Below are 19,045 nucleotides of genomic sequence, written 5' to 3'. Positions count from 1 at the left end.
TTGTGTTTAATGTCACAGTGATATAAACTGTGCTGTGTTGTCAAGGAGACTTGCGTGTGTATCAAGGGCTCAAAATGCCCTTGTGCACTTAACACAGCAGGACATCACTGAGCCTTTATGGACAGGAATGAGACTCACAGTTTGAGACTTTAAGGGTTGTGATGAAGAATCTCTTCTGAGTATGTTGCAGGCAAGACAGGCAGCATTAACCTAACACAGCGGGGGAAACTGGAGCTCTTGGAGCAAATTCATGCAGGAGAAGAGTCAAACTCCAAAAGAAGGGTCAGTCCTAGTTCAGACTCTCTTGGTGGGAGGCTGGAGCGCTATACGTGGGGCCAATGTGTCATAGTTTGCAGGAATTTGGACTCACAAGCAAGACTCTACAGGGAGACGGGTTAAACAGAAAGCACATCTTTAATGGTGGAAAAAAACAACCGTTCAAAAATCCAAGAAAACAAAAATAGAAATCCAGACTTTTAGAACACATATTGAAAAACAACAGGGAAGTAAACTGAGGAATGTCAAAATAAAACAGGAAATCACCTACTGATACTGATACTACAACCTGAAAACACAAAGACTTTAAATAATAAACAAATATTCCCACAAAGTTTAAAACTCTGGCGCTCAAGGGCCAGTTCTGTTTGTGCATTAGTAACAAACAGAACTGGACTCTGGTACATTAGTAACCTTACGTTGGGTGCACCAACTGGCTAGCTTTAGCCAGTCTGCAGCTTCTGCTGCCTCTGCAAGCCTTTTGCAACCCACTTAAAATATAGTTGCTCTTTTTCTTATTGTTTCTGTGTTAATTTTTATCCCACACAATACTGTTCAATGCAGATGCAATAATGATAATAATAATAATAACAATATTAATAATAGTAATATTCTCAATGTGATGAAAGTGATCCTGACTGAAACATAGATGCTTTGGATTTAATGAAACACTTTCACAGATGTCTGCGGGCGAGATACTAATCTCCCTGTAAAACAGTGTGTGTGTGTGTGTGTGTGTGTGTGTGTGTGTGTGTGTGTGTGTGTGTGTGTGTGTGTGTGTGTGTGTGTGTGTGTGTGTGTGTAACCATTTTAATAATGCATTCCTGTGTGTACACAGACATGCTGAAGATCACGAACCTCAGGGCGAAGTTCATGAAGCTCCACACTCTGGGTGACAACCTGCTCGACTCCAGCGACGAGGTGAAGGATAAGTACTACTACGCCCTCTATGACATGGTCGTCCGGGGAAATTGCTTCTGCTATGGGCACGCCTCCGAGTGTGCCCCAATTGATGGAGCGCCGACAAGTGCAGAGGGCATGGTACGTCACACAGGCATATAAAGAAAAGGCGAGAAACACCATTTTTGCCATTTTTAAATCTAATTTAAACTTATTCTGCTCAGGCAGACCATGACACAAAGTAATAACCTAAAAGAATTAATTTAATGATGAAACAAGCATGCAATAAGTCTAATAAATTGGATCTCATGGTGTTTATCAGTGAGTTACGGAAGAGGATTAGGGCCACGGGAAAATAAAAAAGTGGGCACATCTTTTTTTCTTGCTTTCCAGAATTCTGAGAAAAATGTCAGAATTCTGAGATTAAAGTCAGAAACGTTGGAATCAGAATTCTGGGGGGAAAGTCAGAATTCTTTTTTTGTCAGAATTCTGACTTTTTTCTCAGAATTCTGACTTTAATCTCAGAATTCTGACTTTCTTCTCAAAATTCTAACTTTAATCTCAGAATTCTGACTTTTTTTTAGAATTCTTTTTTGTCAGAATTTTGACTTTAATCTTTGCATTCTGACTTTTAATTTCAGAATTCTGACTTTTCTTAGAAATCTTACCACTGGGGATGAGATGATGCGAGGAAGGTGTGTGAATTCAATTCATTTCTTTTAAGCACAACAACAGTTGCCTCAAGGCACTTTATATTGTGTGCTAAAGACCATAAAATACGGCTAGGAAAACAGAGTAAACCCGAGCAATTAGATGAGCCCCTACAAGCAAGTGCTTTGACAACAGTGGGAAAGAAAAACTCCCTTTTAGGAGGAAGAAACCTCCAGTAGAACCAGGCTATAATAATTTTGTCAAGCCTGAAATGTTAAAAAAGCACTTCAGTGCTGAAGAAACCTGATTCAGCTTCGTATATTTTAATAAACTGATATTAACAAATATATTTGGCTATCAGACATTTGTGGTGGTTAAATCAGTAATAAGCTATTACTGTATATGTGTGCGTGCGTGTGTGTGTGTGTGTGTGTGTGTAGGTCCATGGCCGGTGCATGTGCAATCACAACACTGAGGGTTTGAACTGCGAGCGCTGCCAAGACTTTTATCACGATTTGCCTTGGAGGCCTGCTGAGGGACGAAACACCCACGCCTGCAAGAGTAAGAACACAAACATGGAAAAGTCTGTCTACAGCTCTCAGCTCTTTAAACTCAGAGTAAGATCTCCACAAACATGATGACAGTACTGACAGCAAACAGGGAGACTGACAGTCAAAGAACGCTTAATTGATATGTGTAGGATAATGTTTTAATCATAAAGGAAGCAGTGAAACTTCCAGGGGTAAAAAATGGTTTGCGTATTTTAATTGAATGTAAACTTTTTACCCATTCACACACACACTGGTGATGGCAAGCTACATTGTAGCCACAGCCACCCTGGGGTGCACTGACAGAGGCGAGGGTGCCGGACACTGGCACCACCGGGCCCTCTGACCACCACCAGTAGGCAACGGGTGAAGTGTCTTGCCCAAGGACACAACGACCGAGACTGTCGGAGCCGGGCTCGAACCGGCAACCTTCCGATTGCAAGACGAACTCCCAACTCTTGAGCCACGATCGCCCCAAATGCTGCACAGCAAGAAGGTCCTGAGTTCAATTCCATCATCAGGCTGGGGTCTTTCTGTGTGGAGTTTGCATGTTCTCCCCGTGTTTGCGTGGGTTCACTCCGGGTACTCCGGCTTCCTCCCACCGTCCAAAGACATGCAACTTGTGGGGATAGGTTAATTGGATAATCCAAATTGCCACTAAGTTTGAATGTGCGAGTGAATGGTTGTCTGTCCCTGTGTGTTGGCCCTGCGACAGACTGGCGACCTGTCCAGGGTGTACCCCGCCTCTCGCCCTATGACAGCTGGGATAGGCTCCAGCGCCCCCCGCGACCCTGAAAAGGATAAGCGGAAGCGAATGGATGGATGGATGTAAACTTTTTAATTGGTAGTAAAGTTATGAAAACACTGAAAATGTGAACAGGAAATGTGCTCTTCTGTTTTCAAAGAAAACTCAAAGTCTACGTTTCACTTTCCTTCTTTCTCAGAGTGTGAGTGTAACCAGCACTCCACGTCGTGCCACTTTGACCTGGCCGTGTACGTGGCGTCCGGCAACGTGAGCGGAGGCGTGTGTGACGACTGTCAGCACAACACGCTGGGCCGACAGTGCGAGCAGTGCGCGCCGTTCTTCTACCAGCACCCCAGCAGAAACCTGAGGGACCCAAACGTCTGTGAACGTAGGTCACTGCTACGCAACCGCAGTTCAGTCTATCATGAGAGAAAACATGAAAACATCTGTTATAAAATCAGAGTAAAGAATTTGTAAGTTTGGAATAAGCTGCAAAAAATCTACTAAATTGTCCTTAGTGATATCAGAAGTGATGCTACAAACTACATCCTGCTACATATGATATATTTTTGATATCTTTGGCATATTGAGCCTTATACTGTGTATTAAGGCGCTGAATGTTTTCCTGGTGCACTAACTGGTGTCCATTCCTTTTTTAATCTCTTTAATGTCTTTTTCTTCTCTCTAGCCTGTAACTGCGAGCCTTCCGGTTCTCTGGAGGGTGGCCTGTGTGACCCGAGGACAGATGTGATTGCCGGGCTGATCTCAGGTCAGTGTCGGTGCAAAGCCAATGTGGAAGGAGAGCGCTGCGACCACTGCAGACAAGGACACTACGGGCTGGGACAAGGGCCACATGGCTGCCTGCGTAAGTCAGATTATACGCTTTCTTATGAAATCATATTAAAGCAAAGGTTAACACAAGGAGATGGAAACAAAATGCTACAAAATAAAGTGAGTTAATTCGTAATTAAAGCCTGAAAAACCGAGCAAACCTTAAACTAAGGTTAAGGTTGTTGGTATGTTGGTGAAAACTCTAAATATGTCGATGGTCCCAGATCCAGATGAATGGGAGGTTAGATCAGGAAGGGCATCCTGTGCAAAATCAGCCAAATCACACATGTGAATCCATCCGCTGTGCAAATAATAATGCAGCACAAAGTTCTTACTTCCTGTATAATCTATAGAGAAGTCCCTCTACATTTTAAAATTCAAATAGATCATAGTATATTAAATATACCCTAATTTCAGCATGTTAATATGTACATTTGTGGAATTTTAGGATAAAAAAATTGAAGTGATTTGGTTCGAGGAAGACAATAATAATAAAATATCATAGTAATACCACAGAACTTCAAATGAAAATAGACACAAACATACTCAGTATAGATAAACATACAGTAACTACAGTCAGACAGGCTGATGCAGTTTATCCTGTTGCTTCGTTTTGCGTTTTGGCAGCTTGTACCTGTAATCCGCTGGGAATGCTGCCAGGAGGAAAGCCGTGTGATTCAGACACAGGACGCTGCTTCTGCAAACGCCTCGTCGAAGGACACAACTGTGATCAGTGTCGGGTACGGATCCACGCTCACTCTGGATACCTTCCTCTCTGCCTTAGTGCGCTTATTACTCATAAACATCTGCTTTCTGCTTTTACAGCCACAGCATTGGGGTCTGTCCAATGACATGGATGGCTGCAGACCATGTGACTGTGACCAGGGCGGGGCTGTCAACAATGAGTAGGTGTAATTAATGATATTAAAAACATCTGTGTTTAGTTTTAGTAATATGACAGGTAAGTGGGTCATTTCATGCCAGCTGACCAAATGTTTCCTTCATCACAAAAATGTTTTGAGCATAAAATGACCCTTAATTTTTGGAAAAATGTCCAATAAAGCAGTTTTCATATAAGTCTGCAAACAGGCTTTTTCACTGCTGTAAAGTAAAGCGTTTTGTGTCTTTGGGATTGGCTTGTTTTTTAAGACAGCCTCAAGTGGCCAGGTTAGGAACTGCAGTTTATGGTTGCATATTTTCACCTCCAGAAGTTTCTGTTTGCATGTGACTCAGGCCACTTCTTAACCAAAGTGAAGGTCTATGCTAGACAGATGCATGTTTCTATATTAGTTATTTTTTATTAAAATACATTTTACAATTGTACATGGAGGCAAGAAGAGATTACCATTGACCATTAAATAGAACAGCTCCTGCAGAAAGATGTGCAGCTGTTTTGCCTCTAAAGAAGAAAGATGTCTAACAGGAAGCAATGAAATTAATGGAAGATCTCACCATTTTCATTAAATTATAAACAAGGAAAAAAATAGTTTAAGCATGTGGATGTGTAAAACTTTGTCTTTCTTTTTCCGACCTGCCATCTCTCCACAGCTGCGATCCTCACACAGGACAGTGTGTGTGCAGGGAGCACATGTTCGGGCGCCGCTGCGATCAGGTCGAGTCCGGCTACTACTTCATGGCTCTGGATCACTACATATACGAGGCAGAGGACGCCAAGCGCGGCCCTGTGAGTGTGTTCACATCGGCTTGTGGTGCTTTTTTTTCCCTCCAGATTTGTGAACGTTTGTTTCCCCATCAGGGCGTGACGCTGGTACCTCGGCCCTATCCTGAAGGTCGGAGTCCTACGTGGACTGGTATGGGCTTCGTTAATGTGCCAGAAGGAACCTATCTAGAGTTCAGCATCGACAATATTCCCGAGTCCATGGACTATGACATCCTTATACGCTATGAGCCACAGGTAACACAAATGATTTGCATATTTCAGAGTCGGTTATTGCTCCATGGCGTTTTGAAAGAACCTTTGTCACTAACTTTTTATGGTTTCTTTCTTTACTGAACATTTTCCTAAAGTTTGGTCGAATATTTTTGCGTAATCTTTTGAGCAGGCAGACAAACAGGCAGAAAACTCGTGCAAACGTCAATCTCCTGTCCTTTCCGTCATTAATTAAATGAAAATATTCTCTACATAAACCCTGAGTTATCTAGTTCATCAATAAGTGTTGATAAATATGAAGTATGTGACAGCTGTTTGCCAACTGGAATACCATTGTTTAGAGAAATATCTAATCAGCCAATCACATGGCAGCAACTCAGTGCATTCAGGCATGTGCTCGAGATGACCTGCTGAAGCTCAAATTTAAGTTACTTTCAACATGACATGGTTGTTGGTGCCAGACGAGCTTCTCAGAGTATTTCACAAACTGTCGATCTACTGAGATCAGCAGTACACTGCACAGCCATCTCTAGAGTTTACAGAGAACGGTCCGAGTAAGAGGAAACATCCAGTGAGCGGCAGTTCTCAGAGGAGGATTGCCAGACTGTTTCAAGTCGAAGGCAACAGTAACTTAAAAAAAACACTCGTTACAACCAAAGTATGCAGAAGAGCATGTCTGAATACTACAGCAGCAGAAGACCACACCGGGTACCTCTCCTGTTAGCTAAGAACAAGAAACTAGGGCAATAATTCATTCACCAAAGTTGGACAGAAGATTGGGAAAAACTTTGCCTGAATGCCAACTATCTCTTTTTCATGAAACATGTGACACAGGGTAGCCTATGGACAGTTTATTTGAATAAATACACTCAAACAGAAACAAAGACGGAGGAACGATGAAGGAATACCACATGTATGTTTGTTTGTCGACAGCTACCGGAGCAATGGGAGGAGGTGAACATCCAAGTGCAGCGCCCCGTCTTCAACCCTCCAAACTACTCCAGTCACTGCAGTAACTCTTTCCAGAGCGGAGACCAGCAGTCGATCTCTCTTCCACCTGGATCCAGGTAAAACATTCATTTACTGTACACTGAACATGCTCACACAGACACATAAACTAACTCTGTGTGTGTGTTTCAGACATGTGTTGCTGGTGAGGCCGGTGTGTTTTGAGAAAGGGCTGAACTACACGATCCAACTCAATCTGCCTCTCTACTCGTCAGTCAGCACCGTCCAGAACCCGTACACACTCATCGATTCGGTATGTGGCTTTGCACACAAACACACACCTGTTCAGACAGGTCCTGCCTGTACTCCAGGACCTGTCCTGCTCAGATCGTACGGCTCTCTTGAAATGTAAAAACTTAAGACCACGGACACTCATTTTCTAAAGCAGTTGCTTTAGGAACATTTCATGTCCTTCCAAGCCAGTGAAAGCTCCAACTGTTGGTCCATAGTGGCCCTCAGTAGCTCCTTACGCTCTTCTCTGTTTTTAAAGGTGGTGCTGATGCCCCGTGTCAGAGAGCTAGAAATGTTCCACGGAGACGTGGGAGAGCAAGCATGGGATACGTTCCAGCGCTATCGATGTCTGGAGAACAGCCAGAGCATCATAAAGAGCCCCATGACCGACATCTGTAAACAGTACATCTTCAGTGCCTCTGCCTTGCTGCACAAAGGAGCCATGGGTGTGTAGTTCATCTTCATCTTCAGAATCTGAAGATGTTAAAAATTGTTCCTGCTTCCACTCTCATCACCTTTCCCCCCCAATCTCATCCCTCAGCTTGCCAGTGTGACCCTCAGGGTTCACTCAGCTCCCTGTGTGACCCCAGTGGCGGTCAGTGCCAGTGCCGACACAACATCGCAGGCAGGAACTGCGACCGTTGCGCCCCGGCTACCTTCCTGTTCGGCCCCGCCGGCTGCAGACGTGAGTGCAGCTGAAGTTCAATGCCGACGTGTTCATCTTCAGTTTAAATGTTTTCTTTAATCCTAATCCCTTCACCCCCACAGCTTGTAACTGTGACCCTCTGGGCTCTGTCAGCCCCTTGTGCCACGAGGCCACCGGCCACTGCGAGTGTGTTTCAGGGGCCACGGGTCGCCAGTGTTCACACTGCCTGCCGGGCTTCTGGGGCTTCCCTCATTGCCGACCGTGCCAGTGTAACGGCCACAGCGAGTACTGCCACCCTCAGACTGGAGAGTGTCAGGGCTGCAGAGACTTCACCACCGGACACCACTGCGAGAGGTGAGGATGTGAATGTAGATGCAGTGGTGGTAGCTTAAATCTGCTAATACTAGTGAGGTAGAGACAGATATTATAGAGATTCAACATAAAAGAATTAGTATAATAGCTTTTCAAGGGCCTCAAAACTCATTTCCTTGGTCAAGGAAAAAGGGAGATTTAACCATTAAACCCCAATGTGTGGAAAGGAGTGTAGATGTCTAAAAAAAAAAAGGTGGCAACATATAAGGACAGCAGAAGATAGCATTTCTTAGCCCACAGTATTTGTCAAATTTGAATTAAAGATGAGAACAATAAGCACAAGCATCAGTTACAAAAAGAACAGGACAAAAAACCTGACTTCCTCAGTTAATTCAGTTTTCTGTCATTTATCCCTGTAAACCCTGAACCATTAAAGAATTACCAGAAAATTCAATTTGACCGTGTTTATGGGTTATAAACACTGTTATTAGTGAGTGTTTATTGAACCTTCTTACAGAGACTATTTTCTAGAAATGAGATTTATATATTCTTGTGCAGTTTCATTGCTTAGAAAAGTTAATTGTGCATTTTATTCCGTTTTTTTAGGGAAAAAAACACTCCAATCATGCAGAAATCTTAAAAAACTCACAAAATCTTACGCATCAAATATGACACACTTGGCATTACAGGGTTGAAAATAAAAGAATAAACGTTTCATTTGGGTTTTTTTCTTGCGTAACACTGCTAGTGATGAAGACACTTCAAATAAAACTTCCATTTCCTTTTTTTGCCGTTCATAATTTAAAGTTTCAGGTTGTTATCTCAAGAATTTGGCCTATTAACTCAAACTTCTGAGAAAATGACCTGAAAATAAAGAAATCCTGAAATTTCTAGTTAATAAATCAAAATGTTCAGTTATGGATGGCAACATTTTTATTTTATATTATTTATTTAGTTTTTGAGCAGCAGAAAGAGGCTTATAAAGATTATTATTATTATTATTATCATTATTATTATTATTATTATTATTAAGTTGTCTGAGGAAAACTGCACAGTGCTGGAGTTGTGGATCTGCAAGCCGCTTTGCAACCCATCCAAACCCAGCTCCTTCTCTCCTGTGTTGAACTGAGTCTATCCGATGTAATTTTAAGGCAAAATTATATGAATGCAGCTATATGGGACGTTGCAGTTTGGGCAGACATTTCTTCAGTACTCAGGTGTCTCTCAGAAACAGTTGATTTTTACTAACCTTTTCCTTCCAGATCTAAACTGAAGGATCCATTAACACCTTTTCTTCTGCTACCAGGTGTTTGAGCGGTTACCATGGTGACCCAGAGCTGGGTTCAGGCGGATACTGTCGCCCTTGTATGTGTCCTGATGGGCCACGCAGCAGACGCCAGTTTGCGGACAGCTGTTACCTTCTGCCTAATACCAATCAGCTGGTGTGTGTGTGTGGCCGCGGATACAAAGGCATGTAAACACAACACTTCACAGATTTGTTTTTATGTAAGCGGGGCTCAGGTGCAGTTTTTGTCAACATGTCTTCACGTCACACGCTCATCACAAGTACAAACACACTTCAGTAGTCTGTAATTAGCGTGCCAGACCTCAATCTTTAGATTCAAGAGGAAAAGAAAAGCAACAAACTTGAGGTCTCATGTACGATACCATACCAGCTGACTTGTCTCCTGCATCCCTTCCAGGTGTCAGGTGCGACGAGTGTGCCCCGGGTTACTTTGGGAATCCTCTGGTGCCCGGTGGGCGCTGCATGCCCTGCCAGTGCAACAACAACATCGACATGCACGACCTGGACTCCTGCGATGCTCGCACCGGCGCCTGTCTCAAATGCCTGTACCACACCCAGGGCGACGGGTGCCAGCACTGCAAACTGGGTTACTATGGCAATGCTACCACACAGAGCTGCAGGAGTGAGTACAGCTGAACATGATTCATCATATTTATTGTTATCCAAAAATATATTTGTTAGTGCTTCCTGTGTGTAATGCCGGTTTCACTTTCCTGCTAAATAATTGTAGCCACAGCCAGAAGGAGGCCAGTACACATCCTCCCAGTCTTGGTGCATGTGATTACAGTGACCTCTGACTTTTGTAGTAGTTGTATCAGTAAATTGGCAAGATGTCGTCCTAATTTGGGTACCGTATGGCCGTTAGCTTTTACTTTATCTAAGTTAGTCTGACCATTTGGGACGAAAAAATGTTGTCCCCCACTTCATGTAAGCTCAGCGCCAGCTATAGACCAGGGGCGTTGAACTCCAGGCCTCGAGGGCCGGTGTCCTGCAGGTTTTAGATATCACCCTGGGTCAACACACCTGAATCAAATGATTAGTTCATGACCAGGCTTCTGGAGAACTTTGAGAAATGTTGAGGAGGTAATTTAGCCATTTAAATCAGCTGTGTTGGATCAAGGACACATCTAAAACCTGCAGGACACCGGCCCTCGAGGCTTGGAGTTCGACACCTGTGCTATAGACTGTATTTAAAAGATAGACACAGTCAAAGTAGTGTCTGCCATTGGATTGTGGACGACCTTTTTTCTGAGTTTAGCATTTGGATCGTTGCCATCTTCTTTTTGTGTATCCAAAAGTGATCATCATGAATACATTTGGACCTAATGGTAGAGTGGTTAGCATATTTACTTGGTAACGAGAAGGTTGCTGATTTGATTCTAGCCAGAGCCTCAAATCCCCTTTGTGGTTGGATCAGGTAGCAACCCCCTGTGACAAAGGAGCAGTCAAAAGCAGCTAAACTGGACCCAGACTGTTGGAATAGTTAAATCCGCAGAAGTTCAATTTACCAGAGAATTTATGTCAAAATGTAAAGGTGGACGTTTTAAAATTGGAGTCTGTTGTGGTTTCTTGTGTGACATATTGCGAGCATTGCTTGAGAATTCGTCACATCCAAAATAGCGAATTGGATATTGGACAAAGAAGGTGCTGCACCAAATCCTCCTCATGATTGCTTTGGTCACTTGTAATTTTAAAGTTGGCGACTTGACTACAAACACTTGCTGATTTCTTGCTGTAAAAGCAGCTAGTCTATGTTAACAAACATAGACAGATCTCAAATATCCATCTAGCCAGTAAATTTCCCATAATTCTGCGGTGCATCTTTCTTGTTTCTTTCTTTCTTCACTCCGCAGAGTGCACGTGTTATTCAGTAGGGACGATTCCTTATGCCTGTTCGTCCCCCGATGACTGTCAGTGCGACCAGCGCAGTGGCCAGTGTCCCTGCCAGCCCAACGTGGTCGGTCAGCACTGCGACCGCTGCGCTCCAGATACGTGGAACCTCACCAGCGGGACGGGCTGCCAGCGCTGCGACTGCGATCCTGTCCACTCGTTCAAATCCTCCTGCAATGAGGTGAGGCAGACTGTGTTTATAACCATATTTTGTCCTTTAACACTATCATGCAGTAACTTTTGGGTAAGCCTTTTAACTTTTAGAGACATTTTAGGTGATGAAATCTAAAACTTGTGCTCAGTTGCTTGGTGTGAGCCACCTGGAGCACAAATACCACTAGAAATTTTTATTTCTGGTAGGATTATCCATACCAAGCAGGTCAATGCCAGATGAATGGTTTCCCTGCTCAGATTTTTCCTGTATCTGCCAGGCTGGATGTATGTATAAAGATATACGAATGGGTATTTATAGTAACAGTTGGGAAAAGAACCGGAGCAAACAGTGTGGACGGAAACATGTGGATATGTATCCAAGGACAGTATTGACATTTCAGGAGAACAAAAAATCTAAACTCCAGTTAATTAAGTAATGAAACCCCCGCACCATCGTCTCAGCAGCTACTCCAGTTAACTCTCTCTGAACACGATCTGAAATGAACCACAAAATCCTGTCCATCTATGAGCTGCTGTTTCCAAACTTTCTCTTACATAGTGTTGGGGATTGGTTTTCCCAAACCCCCACACCGTAGGGTGTGACCATCCCAACAACTTCAAGTAGTTTTTGATACTGTATATGGACTCCAGCTGTTTAGGACCTGCTTCTCTCCTCTCACATGTAAAGAACTGATGACACTCACTCACACGAAACTTTCAGCTTTCTGTGTTTACTGGCTTCATTCCATCGGAGGAAGGAAGTCTCGGAATACACTGTGGAATGACACAGGAATTTTCTTTCCTGGCAGGAACAAATTCTGCCAAACTTCAAAGCTTTATTGTGTCTGCATCGGAGAGAAGAGCTTTGAAGTTTATTGAACGCTCTGACCTGATCGCTGTGTTTTTTGCGCTGCCTGCAGGTTACAGGACAATGCATGTGCAAGCCCGGTTTTGGTGGCCGGATGTGCCGGGAGTGCAAAGAGCTCTTCTGGGGGAATCCAGAGGTCAAATGTTATGGTAAGATATCACCACCACCCAAATGCAGGACCAGAGAGTCAAACATTTGAAGGTCAGCCAGTCTGCTAGGGAGTATACAAGAAAGAACTCGGTGAACTACTTTAAACATGACAGAAAAATGCAAACAAGAAACCATCAGGAACTCTGGGATATCCCTGGAAAGTTTCATGTCAGTGAGAACAAGACTATCTGGCAGCTGGCTGTGGGAAACAGGGGGGTGGATGCATATAGCAAGAATACTAACAGGGTAACAGGTGAGACAAACTGAGCACAGGAGAAATTAATTACTACTAAAATAATCCCGGTTACTTAGTGAGTCTGACCCACCAACATATTTCTTTACTCAGAATTTTATACAAACATACAGAGCCCATTGTAAAATGTAAAAGGATATTTCAGTAACTTACAGGGAAAATGTAGAAACTATGTCTCGTTTTTTAAAAGAAAAACTTGACTGTATTAACTAAAATTCAGTGTAAAAGTCTTTTGACTGCTGGTAGACACTGACATGTTCAAAGTAATGCTCAGGTGTTGAGTAGCTTGCTGGTGGTCGGTTTTTAGTTGTTTAAGATGGACAGCGGCACTATTAGAAATATGATCAGGAACAATAAAGACACATTTTATCAGTTGTAAGAAATTGGAAGTCCTCTTGTTTTTAATGGCAACGTGGGAAGAATGGAGAGGCTCTGTTTTTATGTGCTTTTCCTGAACGAGACATTTAACAGGCATAATATCAACTAACAACAGATGGAAACTAAACAAGTAGGTCCAAGAACCGAGCCCTGTGGGACTCCACATCTTATTAGATCAGCTGATGAAATAAAGTTGACCGCAGTGACTCTGAATACTCTACAGGTGAAGTAGAAGTAGGATGAGACCCATTTGAGTGCCTTTCTGCTTTGGTCAGCCTCATTCCTAAGTCTCTTGAGGGAAATGCTACGGTCAACTATCAAATGCTGTAGTAAGGCCTAGTAAAAGCTTTATCCTCCTGTTTCTGCTCCTCCTTACTTTAGAGGTCACCATGGTGGATCACCTTCCTCCATCTCACCCTGTTTCTACCATCTCCTTCTGTCACACCAACCTTCACCACATTCATGAATCTCCTCTGAGGCTCATTTCCTCCTCCCTGGCAGCACCAATATGTCTACTATCCCTCCTCTGCACATGTCCGAACCATGTCAGTCTTTCCTCTCTGACTTCACCAGTTAAAATAAGAACAGTAAGATTACCTGAAATTGAAGCCAAAGTAAAGCGGTTTCTGTACTGCCAGAGAGGTTGTTGTCTTTCATTACCTCTACGAGCTGCTTTATAACCACTTTCTCAAGAATTCTTGGAAGTGGGGGTAATTTGGAGACAGGATTGCAGATATGGGGCTGTGTTGGTTGGGTAAAATAGCCTGGGACATGGACAGATCAAAGGGCTCCAACTTCAAAAACCTGCCTGTGCAACTTAGATGAACTTGTGTCAAAAACGTTTGTTTCTAAAGCCCATTAAAAAGAAAAACACCCTCAGTGAACCAAAGTGCTGTAGGGATTATACAAAATATATATATGATATACAGTCACTAAATCAACAATGAATATATGTTAAGATCAAATAAAAACAAAGTGAGTAAGATAAACGGCAGGCTACCCTGCTCAATTAGTCGTGAAAGCAAGCAGGAAGAAATCGTTTTTTAAAAGTGGTTTAATGTGTTGAGACTGAGCTCAAGACTGAGCTGTGAAAAACAGATTCTTCCAAAGATTCTGGAGTTTGTTTCAAGTAAACCTGTGTGGGACACAAGTGCAGTAAAAAACTACCCGATGAACACAATGAAGTATTTCATGGTGAAGCAGACAAATATTCGGAGGTTAGCGGCACCCTGAAGCAGCATCTAGTCTAGAAACGACTCCGAAATTCATCATATCAGCTTGTTTTTGCCGCCCCCAGGTGGTACGTACGGTCTGATGGTACGGTGCTTATTTTTCCTTTGCCTTTTGTGAAGTTTTTGTAGCTCTAAACATCTCACAAGCTTATATAACTTTCTAGCAGCCTTTTTGCCTTCTGCGCCACAGAAAGGGAAACTTAATGAGGCTCCAGCCCCTCTGAGACCCTGAATAGGGAAGGAGTTAAGAAGGACATGCCACTGTGGCCTTGTTTTTATTTTTATCAGTATTGTCTTCACACTGCAGACCTTCAGTCTTACGCTGAGCACCAGCAATACCCTCACTTCTATTTCAGCACGTTGGAGCTAAACCATCACTATTCTAATACTTCCTGATGTGTCCTTGTGGTTGGATCTTAGTATTCATGTTCTCACAGGATGTTATTCTTGTGACTCAGTGGGAGACCAGCAGCGATAGCTTTGAAATGGTTTCCAGATGATTCGGCTTACTCCGACAGCAGTTACGTGTTGGTAGCACTCAGTCAGCCGGGTTGGCGCTCAGCTTTGTTTTTGGATCCTGAAAATTTTTATTGTCTGCGAAACAAACTGCTGAAGAGTCGATCTGCAGTAAAGTGTCCCACAGTAGCTGGCTCACCCTCAGAGAAAGAGAGAGCAGCAGGGGCAGCTGGATCTGGGAATGACCTCTTCTCATGAGAAACAGATGTTCTCCAGAATTCCCAGGCTTCCCATTTTCGCCACGGACAAACACACAGAGGAAACAGGAATATGAAATATTCCCATTGAATTCTCTGATGGTCTTTTAAGCCTTGAAAGCAGCTGGACTTCACCTCCTTTCTGCACAGATGATGAAATAATGCACCAATTTACAGGAACACTGTGGCCTCCTCAGTGAGGAGTGTTATATGTATATGTTGTATGCAGATAAAAAAAAAACGCCTCAGATTTACAAGTGTCAGCGGTTAAAATGTCTTTTTAATATAATAGTAGTGTAGCTTTTCTCAATTAGTAACCAATAATCACCATTTACATTCATCCATGACTGTGTTTCTGCAGAAAGATGTAACAATTCAACCTCATTAAAGCCTCACCTTCTGTTGCATAAATCACACAAATATAACCCCAAAAGGTTTGGACGCTCACTGCATAAAATAAAAATAAAAACCAGAAAATCTCATTTATACACAGTAGAATATTGAAAAACATACCACATGTTTAAACTGAAAAAATGTACAATTTCAAAGCATCCCCTCTTCTTTTTACAACAGTCCACAAACGTCTGGGAACTGAGCAAACCAGCAGTTCTCATCTGAGGGAGGATTCCAGCTGCTCAGCAGTCCTCAGTCTTCTTCTTAGTTTTTTTTTCTTGATTACAAATTCCAGACTTCAAACTGAGCATTGATATCAAGCTGTATGATCCCTCTCCTCTTTAGTCTAGAGGATGCGGGGTCCATGTTTTCCAAGAAAGAATTTAAAATTTCAGTTCGTCTGACCTCAGCTTTCCACTTTTACTCAGAGAAGACAGCGGTGTTTCTGGATCATGCGCACATGTGGCTTCTTCTTTGCATCACAGAGGTTGGATTTATAGATGGCACAGAGAACTGTGCTCATGCAGTGATCTCAGTAATGACAGAATCATGTCTGTTTTTTAATGCAGTGCTGTCTGAGGGCCTGAACACCACAATCCAGTGACTTTTGGTCTTGTCTCTTGCGCACAGAGATCTTCTGATGTTGTTATGACATAAACTGTAGATGACAAGATATTCAAAGTCGTCATGATTTTACCTTGAGGAATGTTATTGTAAAATTGTCGGACAATTTGTAGACAGTTTTTTTGCAGATTGGTGAACCTCTGTCTGTCTCTAAGATGTTCTTTTTTGTCAGCGTTAATCTCATTAAAATTATGGTAACGGCATAACCGCATTAACGCGGCAAATGTCCGTTAGCGAGTTAGCGCGGATCGCCTCGTGCGTGGGGCTGCACGGCAAGATTAAGGAGATTAATGCTGACAGCACTAGTTCTTTTTAAAGTGAATTGGTTGCAAAAATGCTCCTCAAGCATTTTTTTTTGCTCCCTTTTTCTCTGAGACATACTGCCATCAAATGTTTCATGAAATAATCAAATGTCTCAGTTTAGACATTTGATATGTTCTCTATGTTCTAAGTACAGGAACACTGATGGGGAATATCTGTCAGACTGTTTTTTCCTTCTTTCTGACACGTGATATTCCTTTTTTTCCCCCCATGGAGCGACCGAAACCTGACCTTCGAGGTCATATTCATGTCCAAGTTTATTTACTGAAACCATTTGAGGTTAAATAAACTTTAAGTGACTTACTTCCCAAGGAGACAAAAACTTGAAGATGTTTTTTTTGGATTATGAGGGCTGCGCGTAACTTACATGTTTTTACTGTTTTTATTGTTCTGACATTATAAAACTTAAAGTTGAAGGTTAGTTCTAAACACTCAGCAAGAAGGTCCTGGGAAGGTTGCGTCCTCCTCGTGTCTGCATCGGTTTCTCTATGTAAGGTCAACTGCCATTGGTTAACTGCAACAGATTGGTGACATGATTTGAGTCTGCCCTGCCTCTCGCCCTTTAACACCAGCAGGAACAGTGCAGAAAGAAACACTGCTATGTTTTTACCTTTATTTAAGTCCCTATCGCATTAAATCTGCTTCAGTACTGCATTAAAACTACAACAAATACAGAATATAAAACTTGATATACAAACACAAACAACAAAAAACTGTTATTAATTAAACATTTGGGTTGTTTCACCCTTGGGAGTCGTTTTTTTAGTTGGCGTCTCCACCTTCCTGTGTGTGTTTCTAGCTTGTGACTGCGACCACCGGGGGATCTCCAGTGAGCAGTGTCATCGTGCCACAGGGCAGTGTACCTGTGTGGAGGGCGTGGCGGGCCCCCGGTGCAACGAGTGTGCTAGGGGTTACCACGGTGAGTTCCCTGACTGCAAACCCTGCCACAAGTGCTTTGCGGCTTGGGACACCGTGGTCGAGGAGCTGACCAACCAAACTCACCGACTGGAGGCCAAAGTGAACGAGCTGCAGACTGTCGGAGTGACGGCGCCGTACAAAGAGTTGATTGGAAGTCTCGAGAGAAACTCCAAGGCTGTCAGAGACATCTTGGAGAGCAACGCCGCCACGGTGAAGCTGGAGCAGATACAGGAGCTGATGCATCAGATAACGTATGCACACCACCAAACAGAGGCTTACTTGGGGTTGTAGCAAGCAACTGGTGTTTATTGTTTCACTGTGCTTTTAGTGGTGTGATGTCCTATCTCAATGGAAAGCTCAACACAACCGAGGAAGCCTTGGAACTTCTTCAGAGTGATGCAAATGCCACCGATGCAGACTTAGACGTGCTGACTGTTGAGGCAAACCAGTTGGAGATGAGCGTCCAGAGGCTGAGACAGCAGGTGGACGACGCCAAGAACGCCAACATACACGGTGAGAAATCAAGTGCTTCAGCCTAAAGCTTCACTCTTAGACCTTTACAGCTTAGCCAAGACAGAAAGTCGGCACGTTTTAATCGGTACATCAGTACTACATTTCCGTCCAGCCCTGTTTCACTGTTCCCTAACTTTACTGCTTCCAGGTGCCCTGGAGACTATTACTGCTGCGCACATGCAGTCTAGGATGGCAGAGCAGCGCACCAATGCTTCTACGAGCGACCCTGGCAACACAGTCAAGCAGTCAGTTGCAGTACGGAAAGCCACGGAGGACAAACTGAGCAGCACGAAGAAGGAATTTGACCGAAAACAACAGAGAAACATGCAGAAGCTGGACAAGCTGTCCAAAGAGCTCGATAAATTTAGCCTGTCTTCACTAAGTGAAAAGGTGAGAACACGGGAAGATCGCATCTGTCTATCACACGTTCACCTTTGTTGGTAATTCTGTCTTTCTCTGTAGATTTGTGGTGGAGCCTCTGAAGGTGATGATGGCTGCTCCACCTGTGGCGGGTTGGGCTGCACCAACGAGGATGGAGCGCCTCGCTGTGGAGGAGAAGAGTGTGGAGGCGCTGTCACAACCGCTCAGACGTCTCTCAATTCAGCCAATGAGCTGGAACAGGCGATCCTAGAAGCTATGCAGGAGGTAGACAAGCTCTCCAGGATGGTAAGTGAACATGGTCGTCGTGTTATAATGTGGAACACCTGCAGGTGGATGTGAGACAGGTAACCTGGACCTGTGTGGACACTCTGCTCAGGTGTGGGAAGCGAACATCCGAGCAAACGAAGCCAAAGCGAACGCTCTGGAGGTGCTGATCAAATCCAACCAGAGCAAAGAGAGAGTGGAGCAGAGCAACGAGCAGCTCCGCAACCTCATCAGGGAGATTCGAGATCTTCTCATGAGTGAGTTTCTCCTGTACACGTCTAGTCTTCACAATGTGTAAAAATTTATGCACGTTTCTTAAAATAAAACGGTTCATTTATGTTTGGTCTGCGTTTATCCAGATGAGAAAGCAGACGCGTCCGTTATCGAGGCCTTGGCAAACGAGGTTTTGGCTCTGGAGATGCCGACGTCGGCCGAGAAGCTTCAGGAGCTGACGGACGAGATCAGGGAGAAGGTCACCACTCTGACCAGTGTGGAGACGATCCTCAGTCAGAGCGCGGAGGATGTCATGGCGGCCGAGTCGCTGCTGAAGGAGGCTAAGGCTGCAAGGTAACACGTGACGACTGACAGGATGGAAAACAGGAGGAACGGGATAAAAAAATTCAACATGAAAAAATCTTTTTTGCAGTCT

General features: G+C 43.6%; 1 protein-coding gene across 2 annotated transcripts in view; it reads left to right on the top strand.

The window, feature by feature from the left end:
- Positions 1-19,045, top strand: part of lamb1b (laminin, beta 1b) — a 31,938-nt gene that overhangs the window by 9,435 nt on the left and 3,458 nt on the right. Inside the window, exons 7-29 of one of the 2 annotated variants that reach the window (XM_080887804.1) lie at positions 1,115-1,317; positions 2,268-2,388; positions 3,320-3,508; positions 3,809-3,985; positions 4,579-4,691; positions 4,777-4,856; positions 5,500-5,635; positions 5,708-5,866; positions 6,776-6,909; positions 6,983-7,103; positions 7,341-7,527; positions 7,623-7,766; positions 7,850-8,081; positions 9,346-9,509; positions 9,743-9,967; positions 11,199-11,416; positions 12,309-12,405; positions 17,120-17,489; positions 17,567-17,751; positions 17,900-18,141; positions 18,214-18,417; positions 18,509-18,653; positions 18,756-18,963. In XM_080887804.1, coding sequence (XP_080743930.1) covers positions 1,115-1,317; positions 2,268-2,388; positions 3,320-3,508; positions 3,809-3,985; positions 4,579-4,691; positions 4,777-4,856; positions 5,500-5,635; positions 5,708-5,866; positions 6,776-6,909; positions 6,983-7,103; positions 7,341-7,527; positions 7,623-7,766; positions 7,850-8,081; positions 9,346-9,509; positions 9,743-9,967; positions 11,199-11,416; positions 12,309-12,405; positions 17,120-17,489; positions 17,567-17,751; positions 17,900-18,141; positions 18,214-18,417; positions 18,509-18,653; positions 18,756-18,963 — 4,054 coding nt within the window. Of the gene's footprint in view, positions 1-1,114; positions 1,318-1,815; positions 1,872-2,267; positions 2,389-3,319; positions 3,509-3,808; positions 3,986-4,578; positions 4,692-4,776; positions 4,857-5,499; positions 5,636-5,707; positions 5,867-6,775; positions 6,910-6,982; positions 7,104-7,340; positions 7,528-7,622; positions 7,767-7,849; positions 8,082-9,345; positions 9,510-9,742; positions 9,968-11,198; positions 11,417-12,308; positions 12,406-17,119; positions 17,490-17,566; positions 17,752-17,899; positions 18,142-18,213; positions 18,418-18,508; positions 18,654-18,755; positions 18,964-19,045 lie in introns of those variants that run through there. The other variant, XM_080887805.1, reaches the window with a different exon arrangement.

The sequence above is a fragment of the Rhamphochromis sp. 'chilingali' genome (assembly GCF_963969265.1).
Source record: "Rhamphochromis sp. 'chilingali' genome assembly, chromosome: 7".
NCBI lineage: Eukaryota > Metazoa > Chordata > Actinopteri > Cichliformes > Cichlidae > Rhamphochromis > Rhamphochromis sp. 'chilingali'.
The sequence above is the reverse complement of the archived record's forward strand: the minus strand, read 5'-3'. Positions and strand labels throughout refer to the sequence as shown.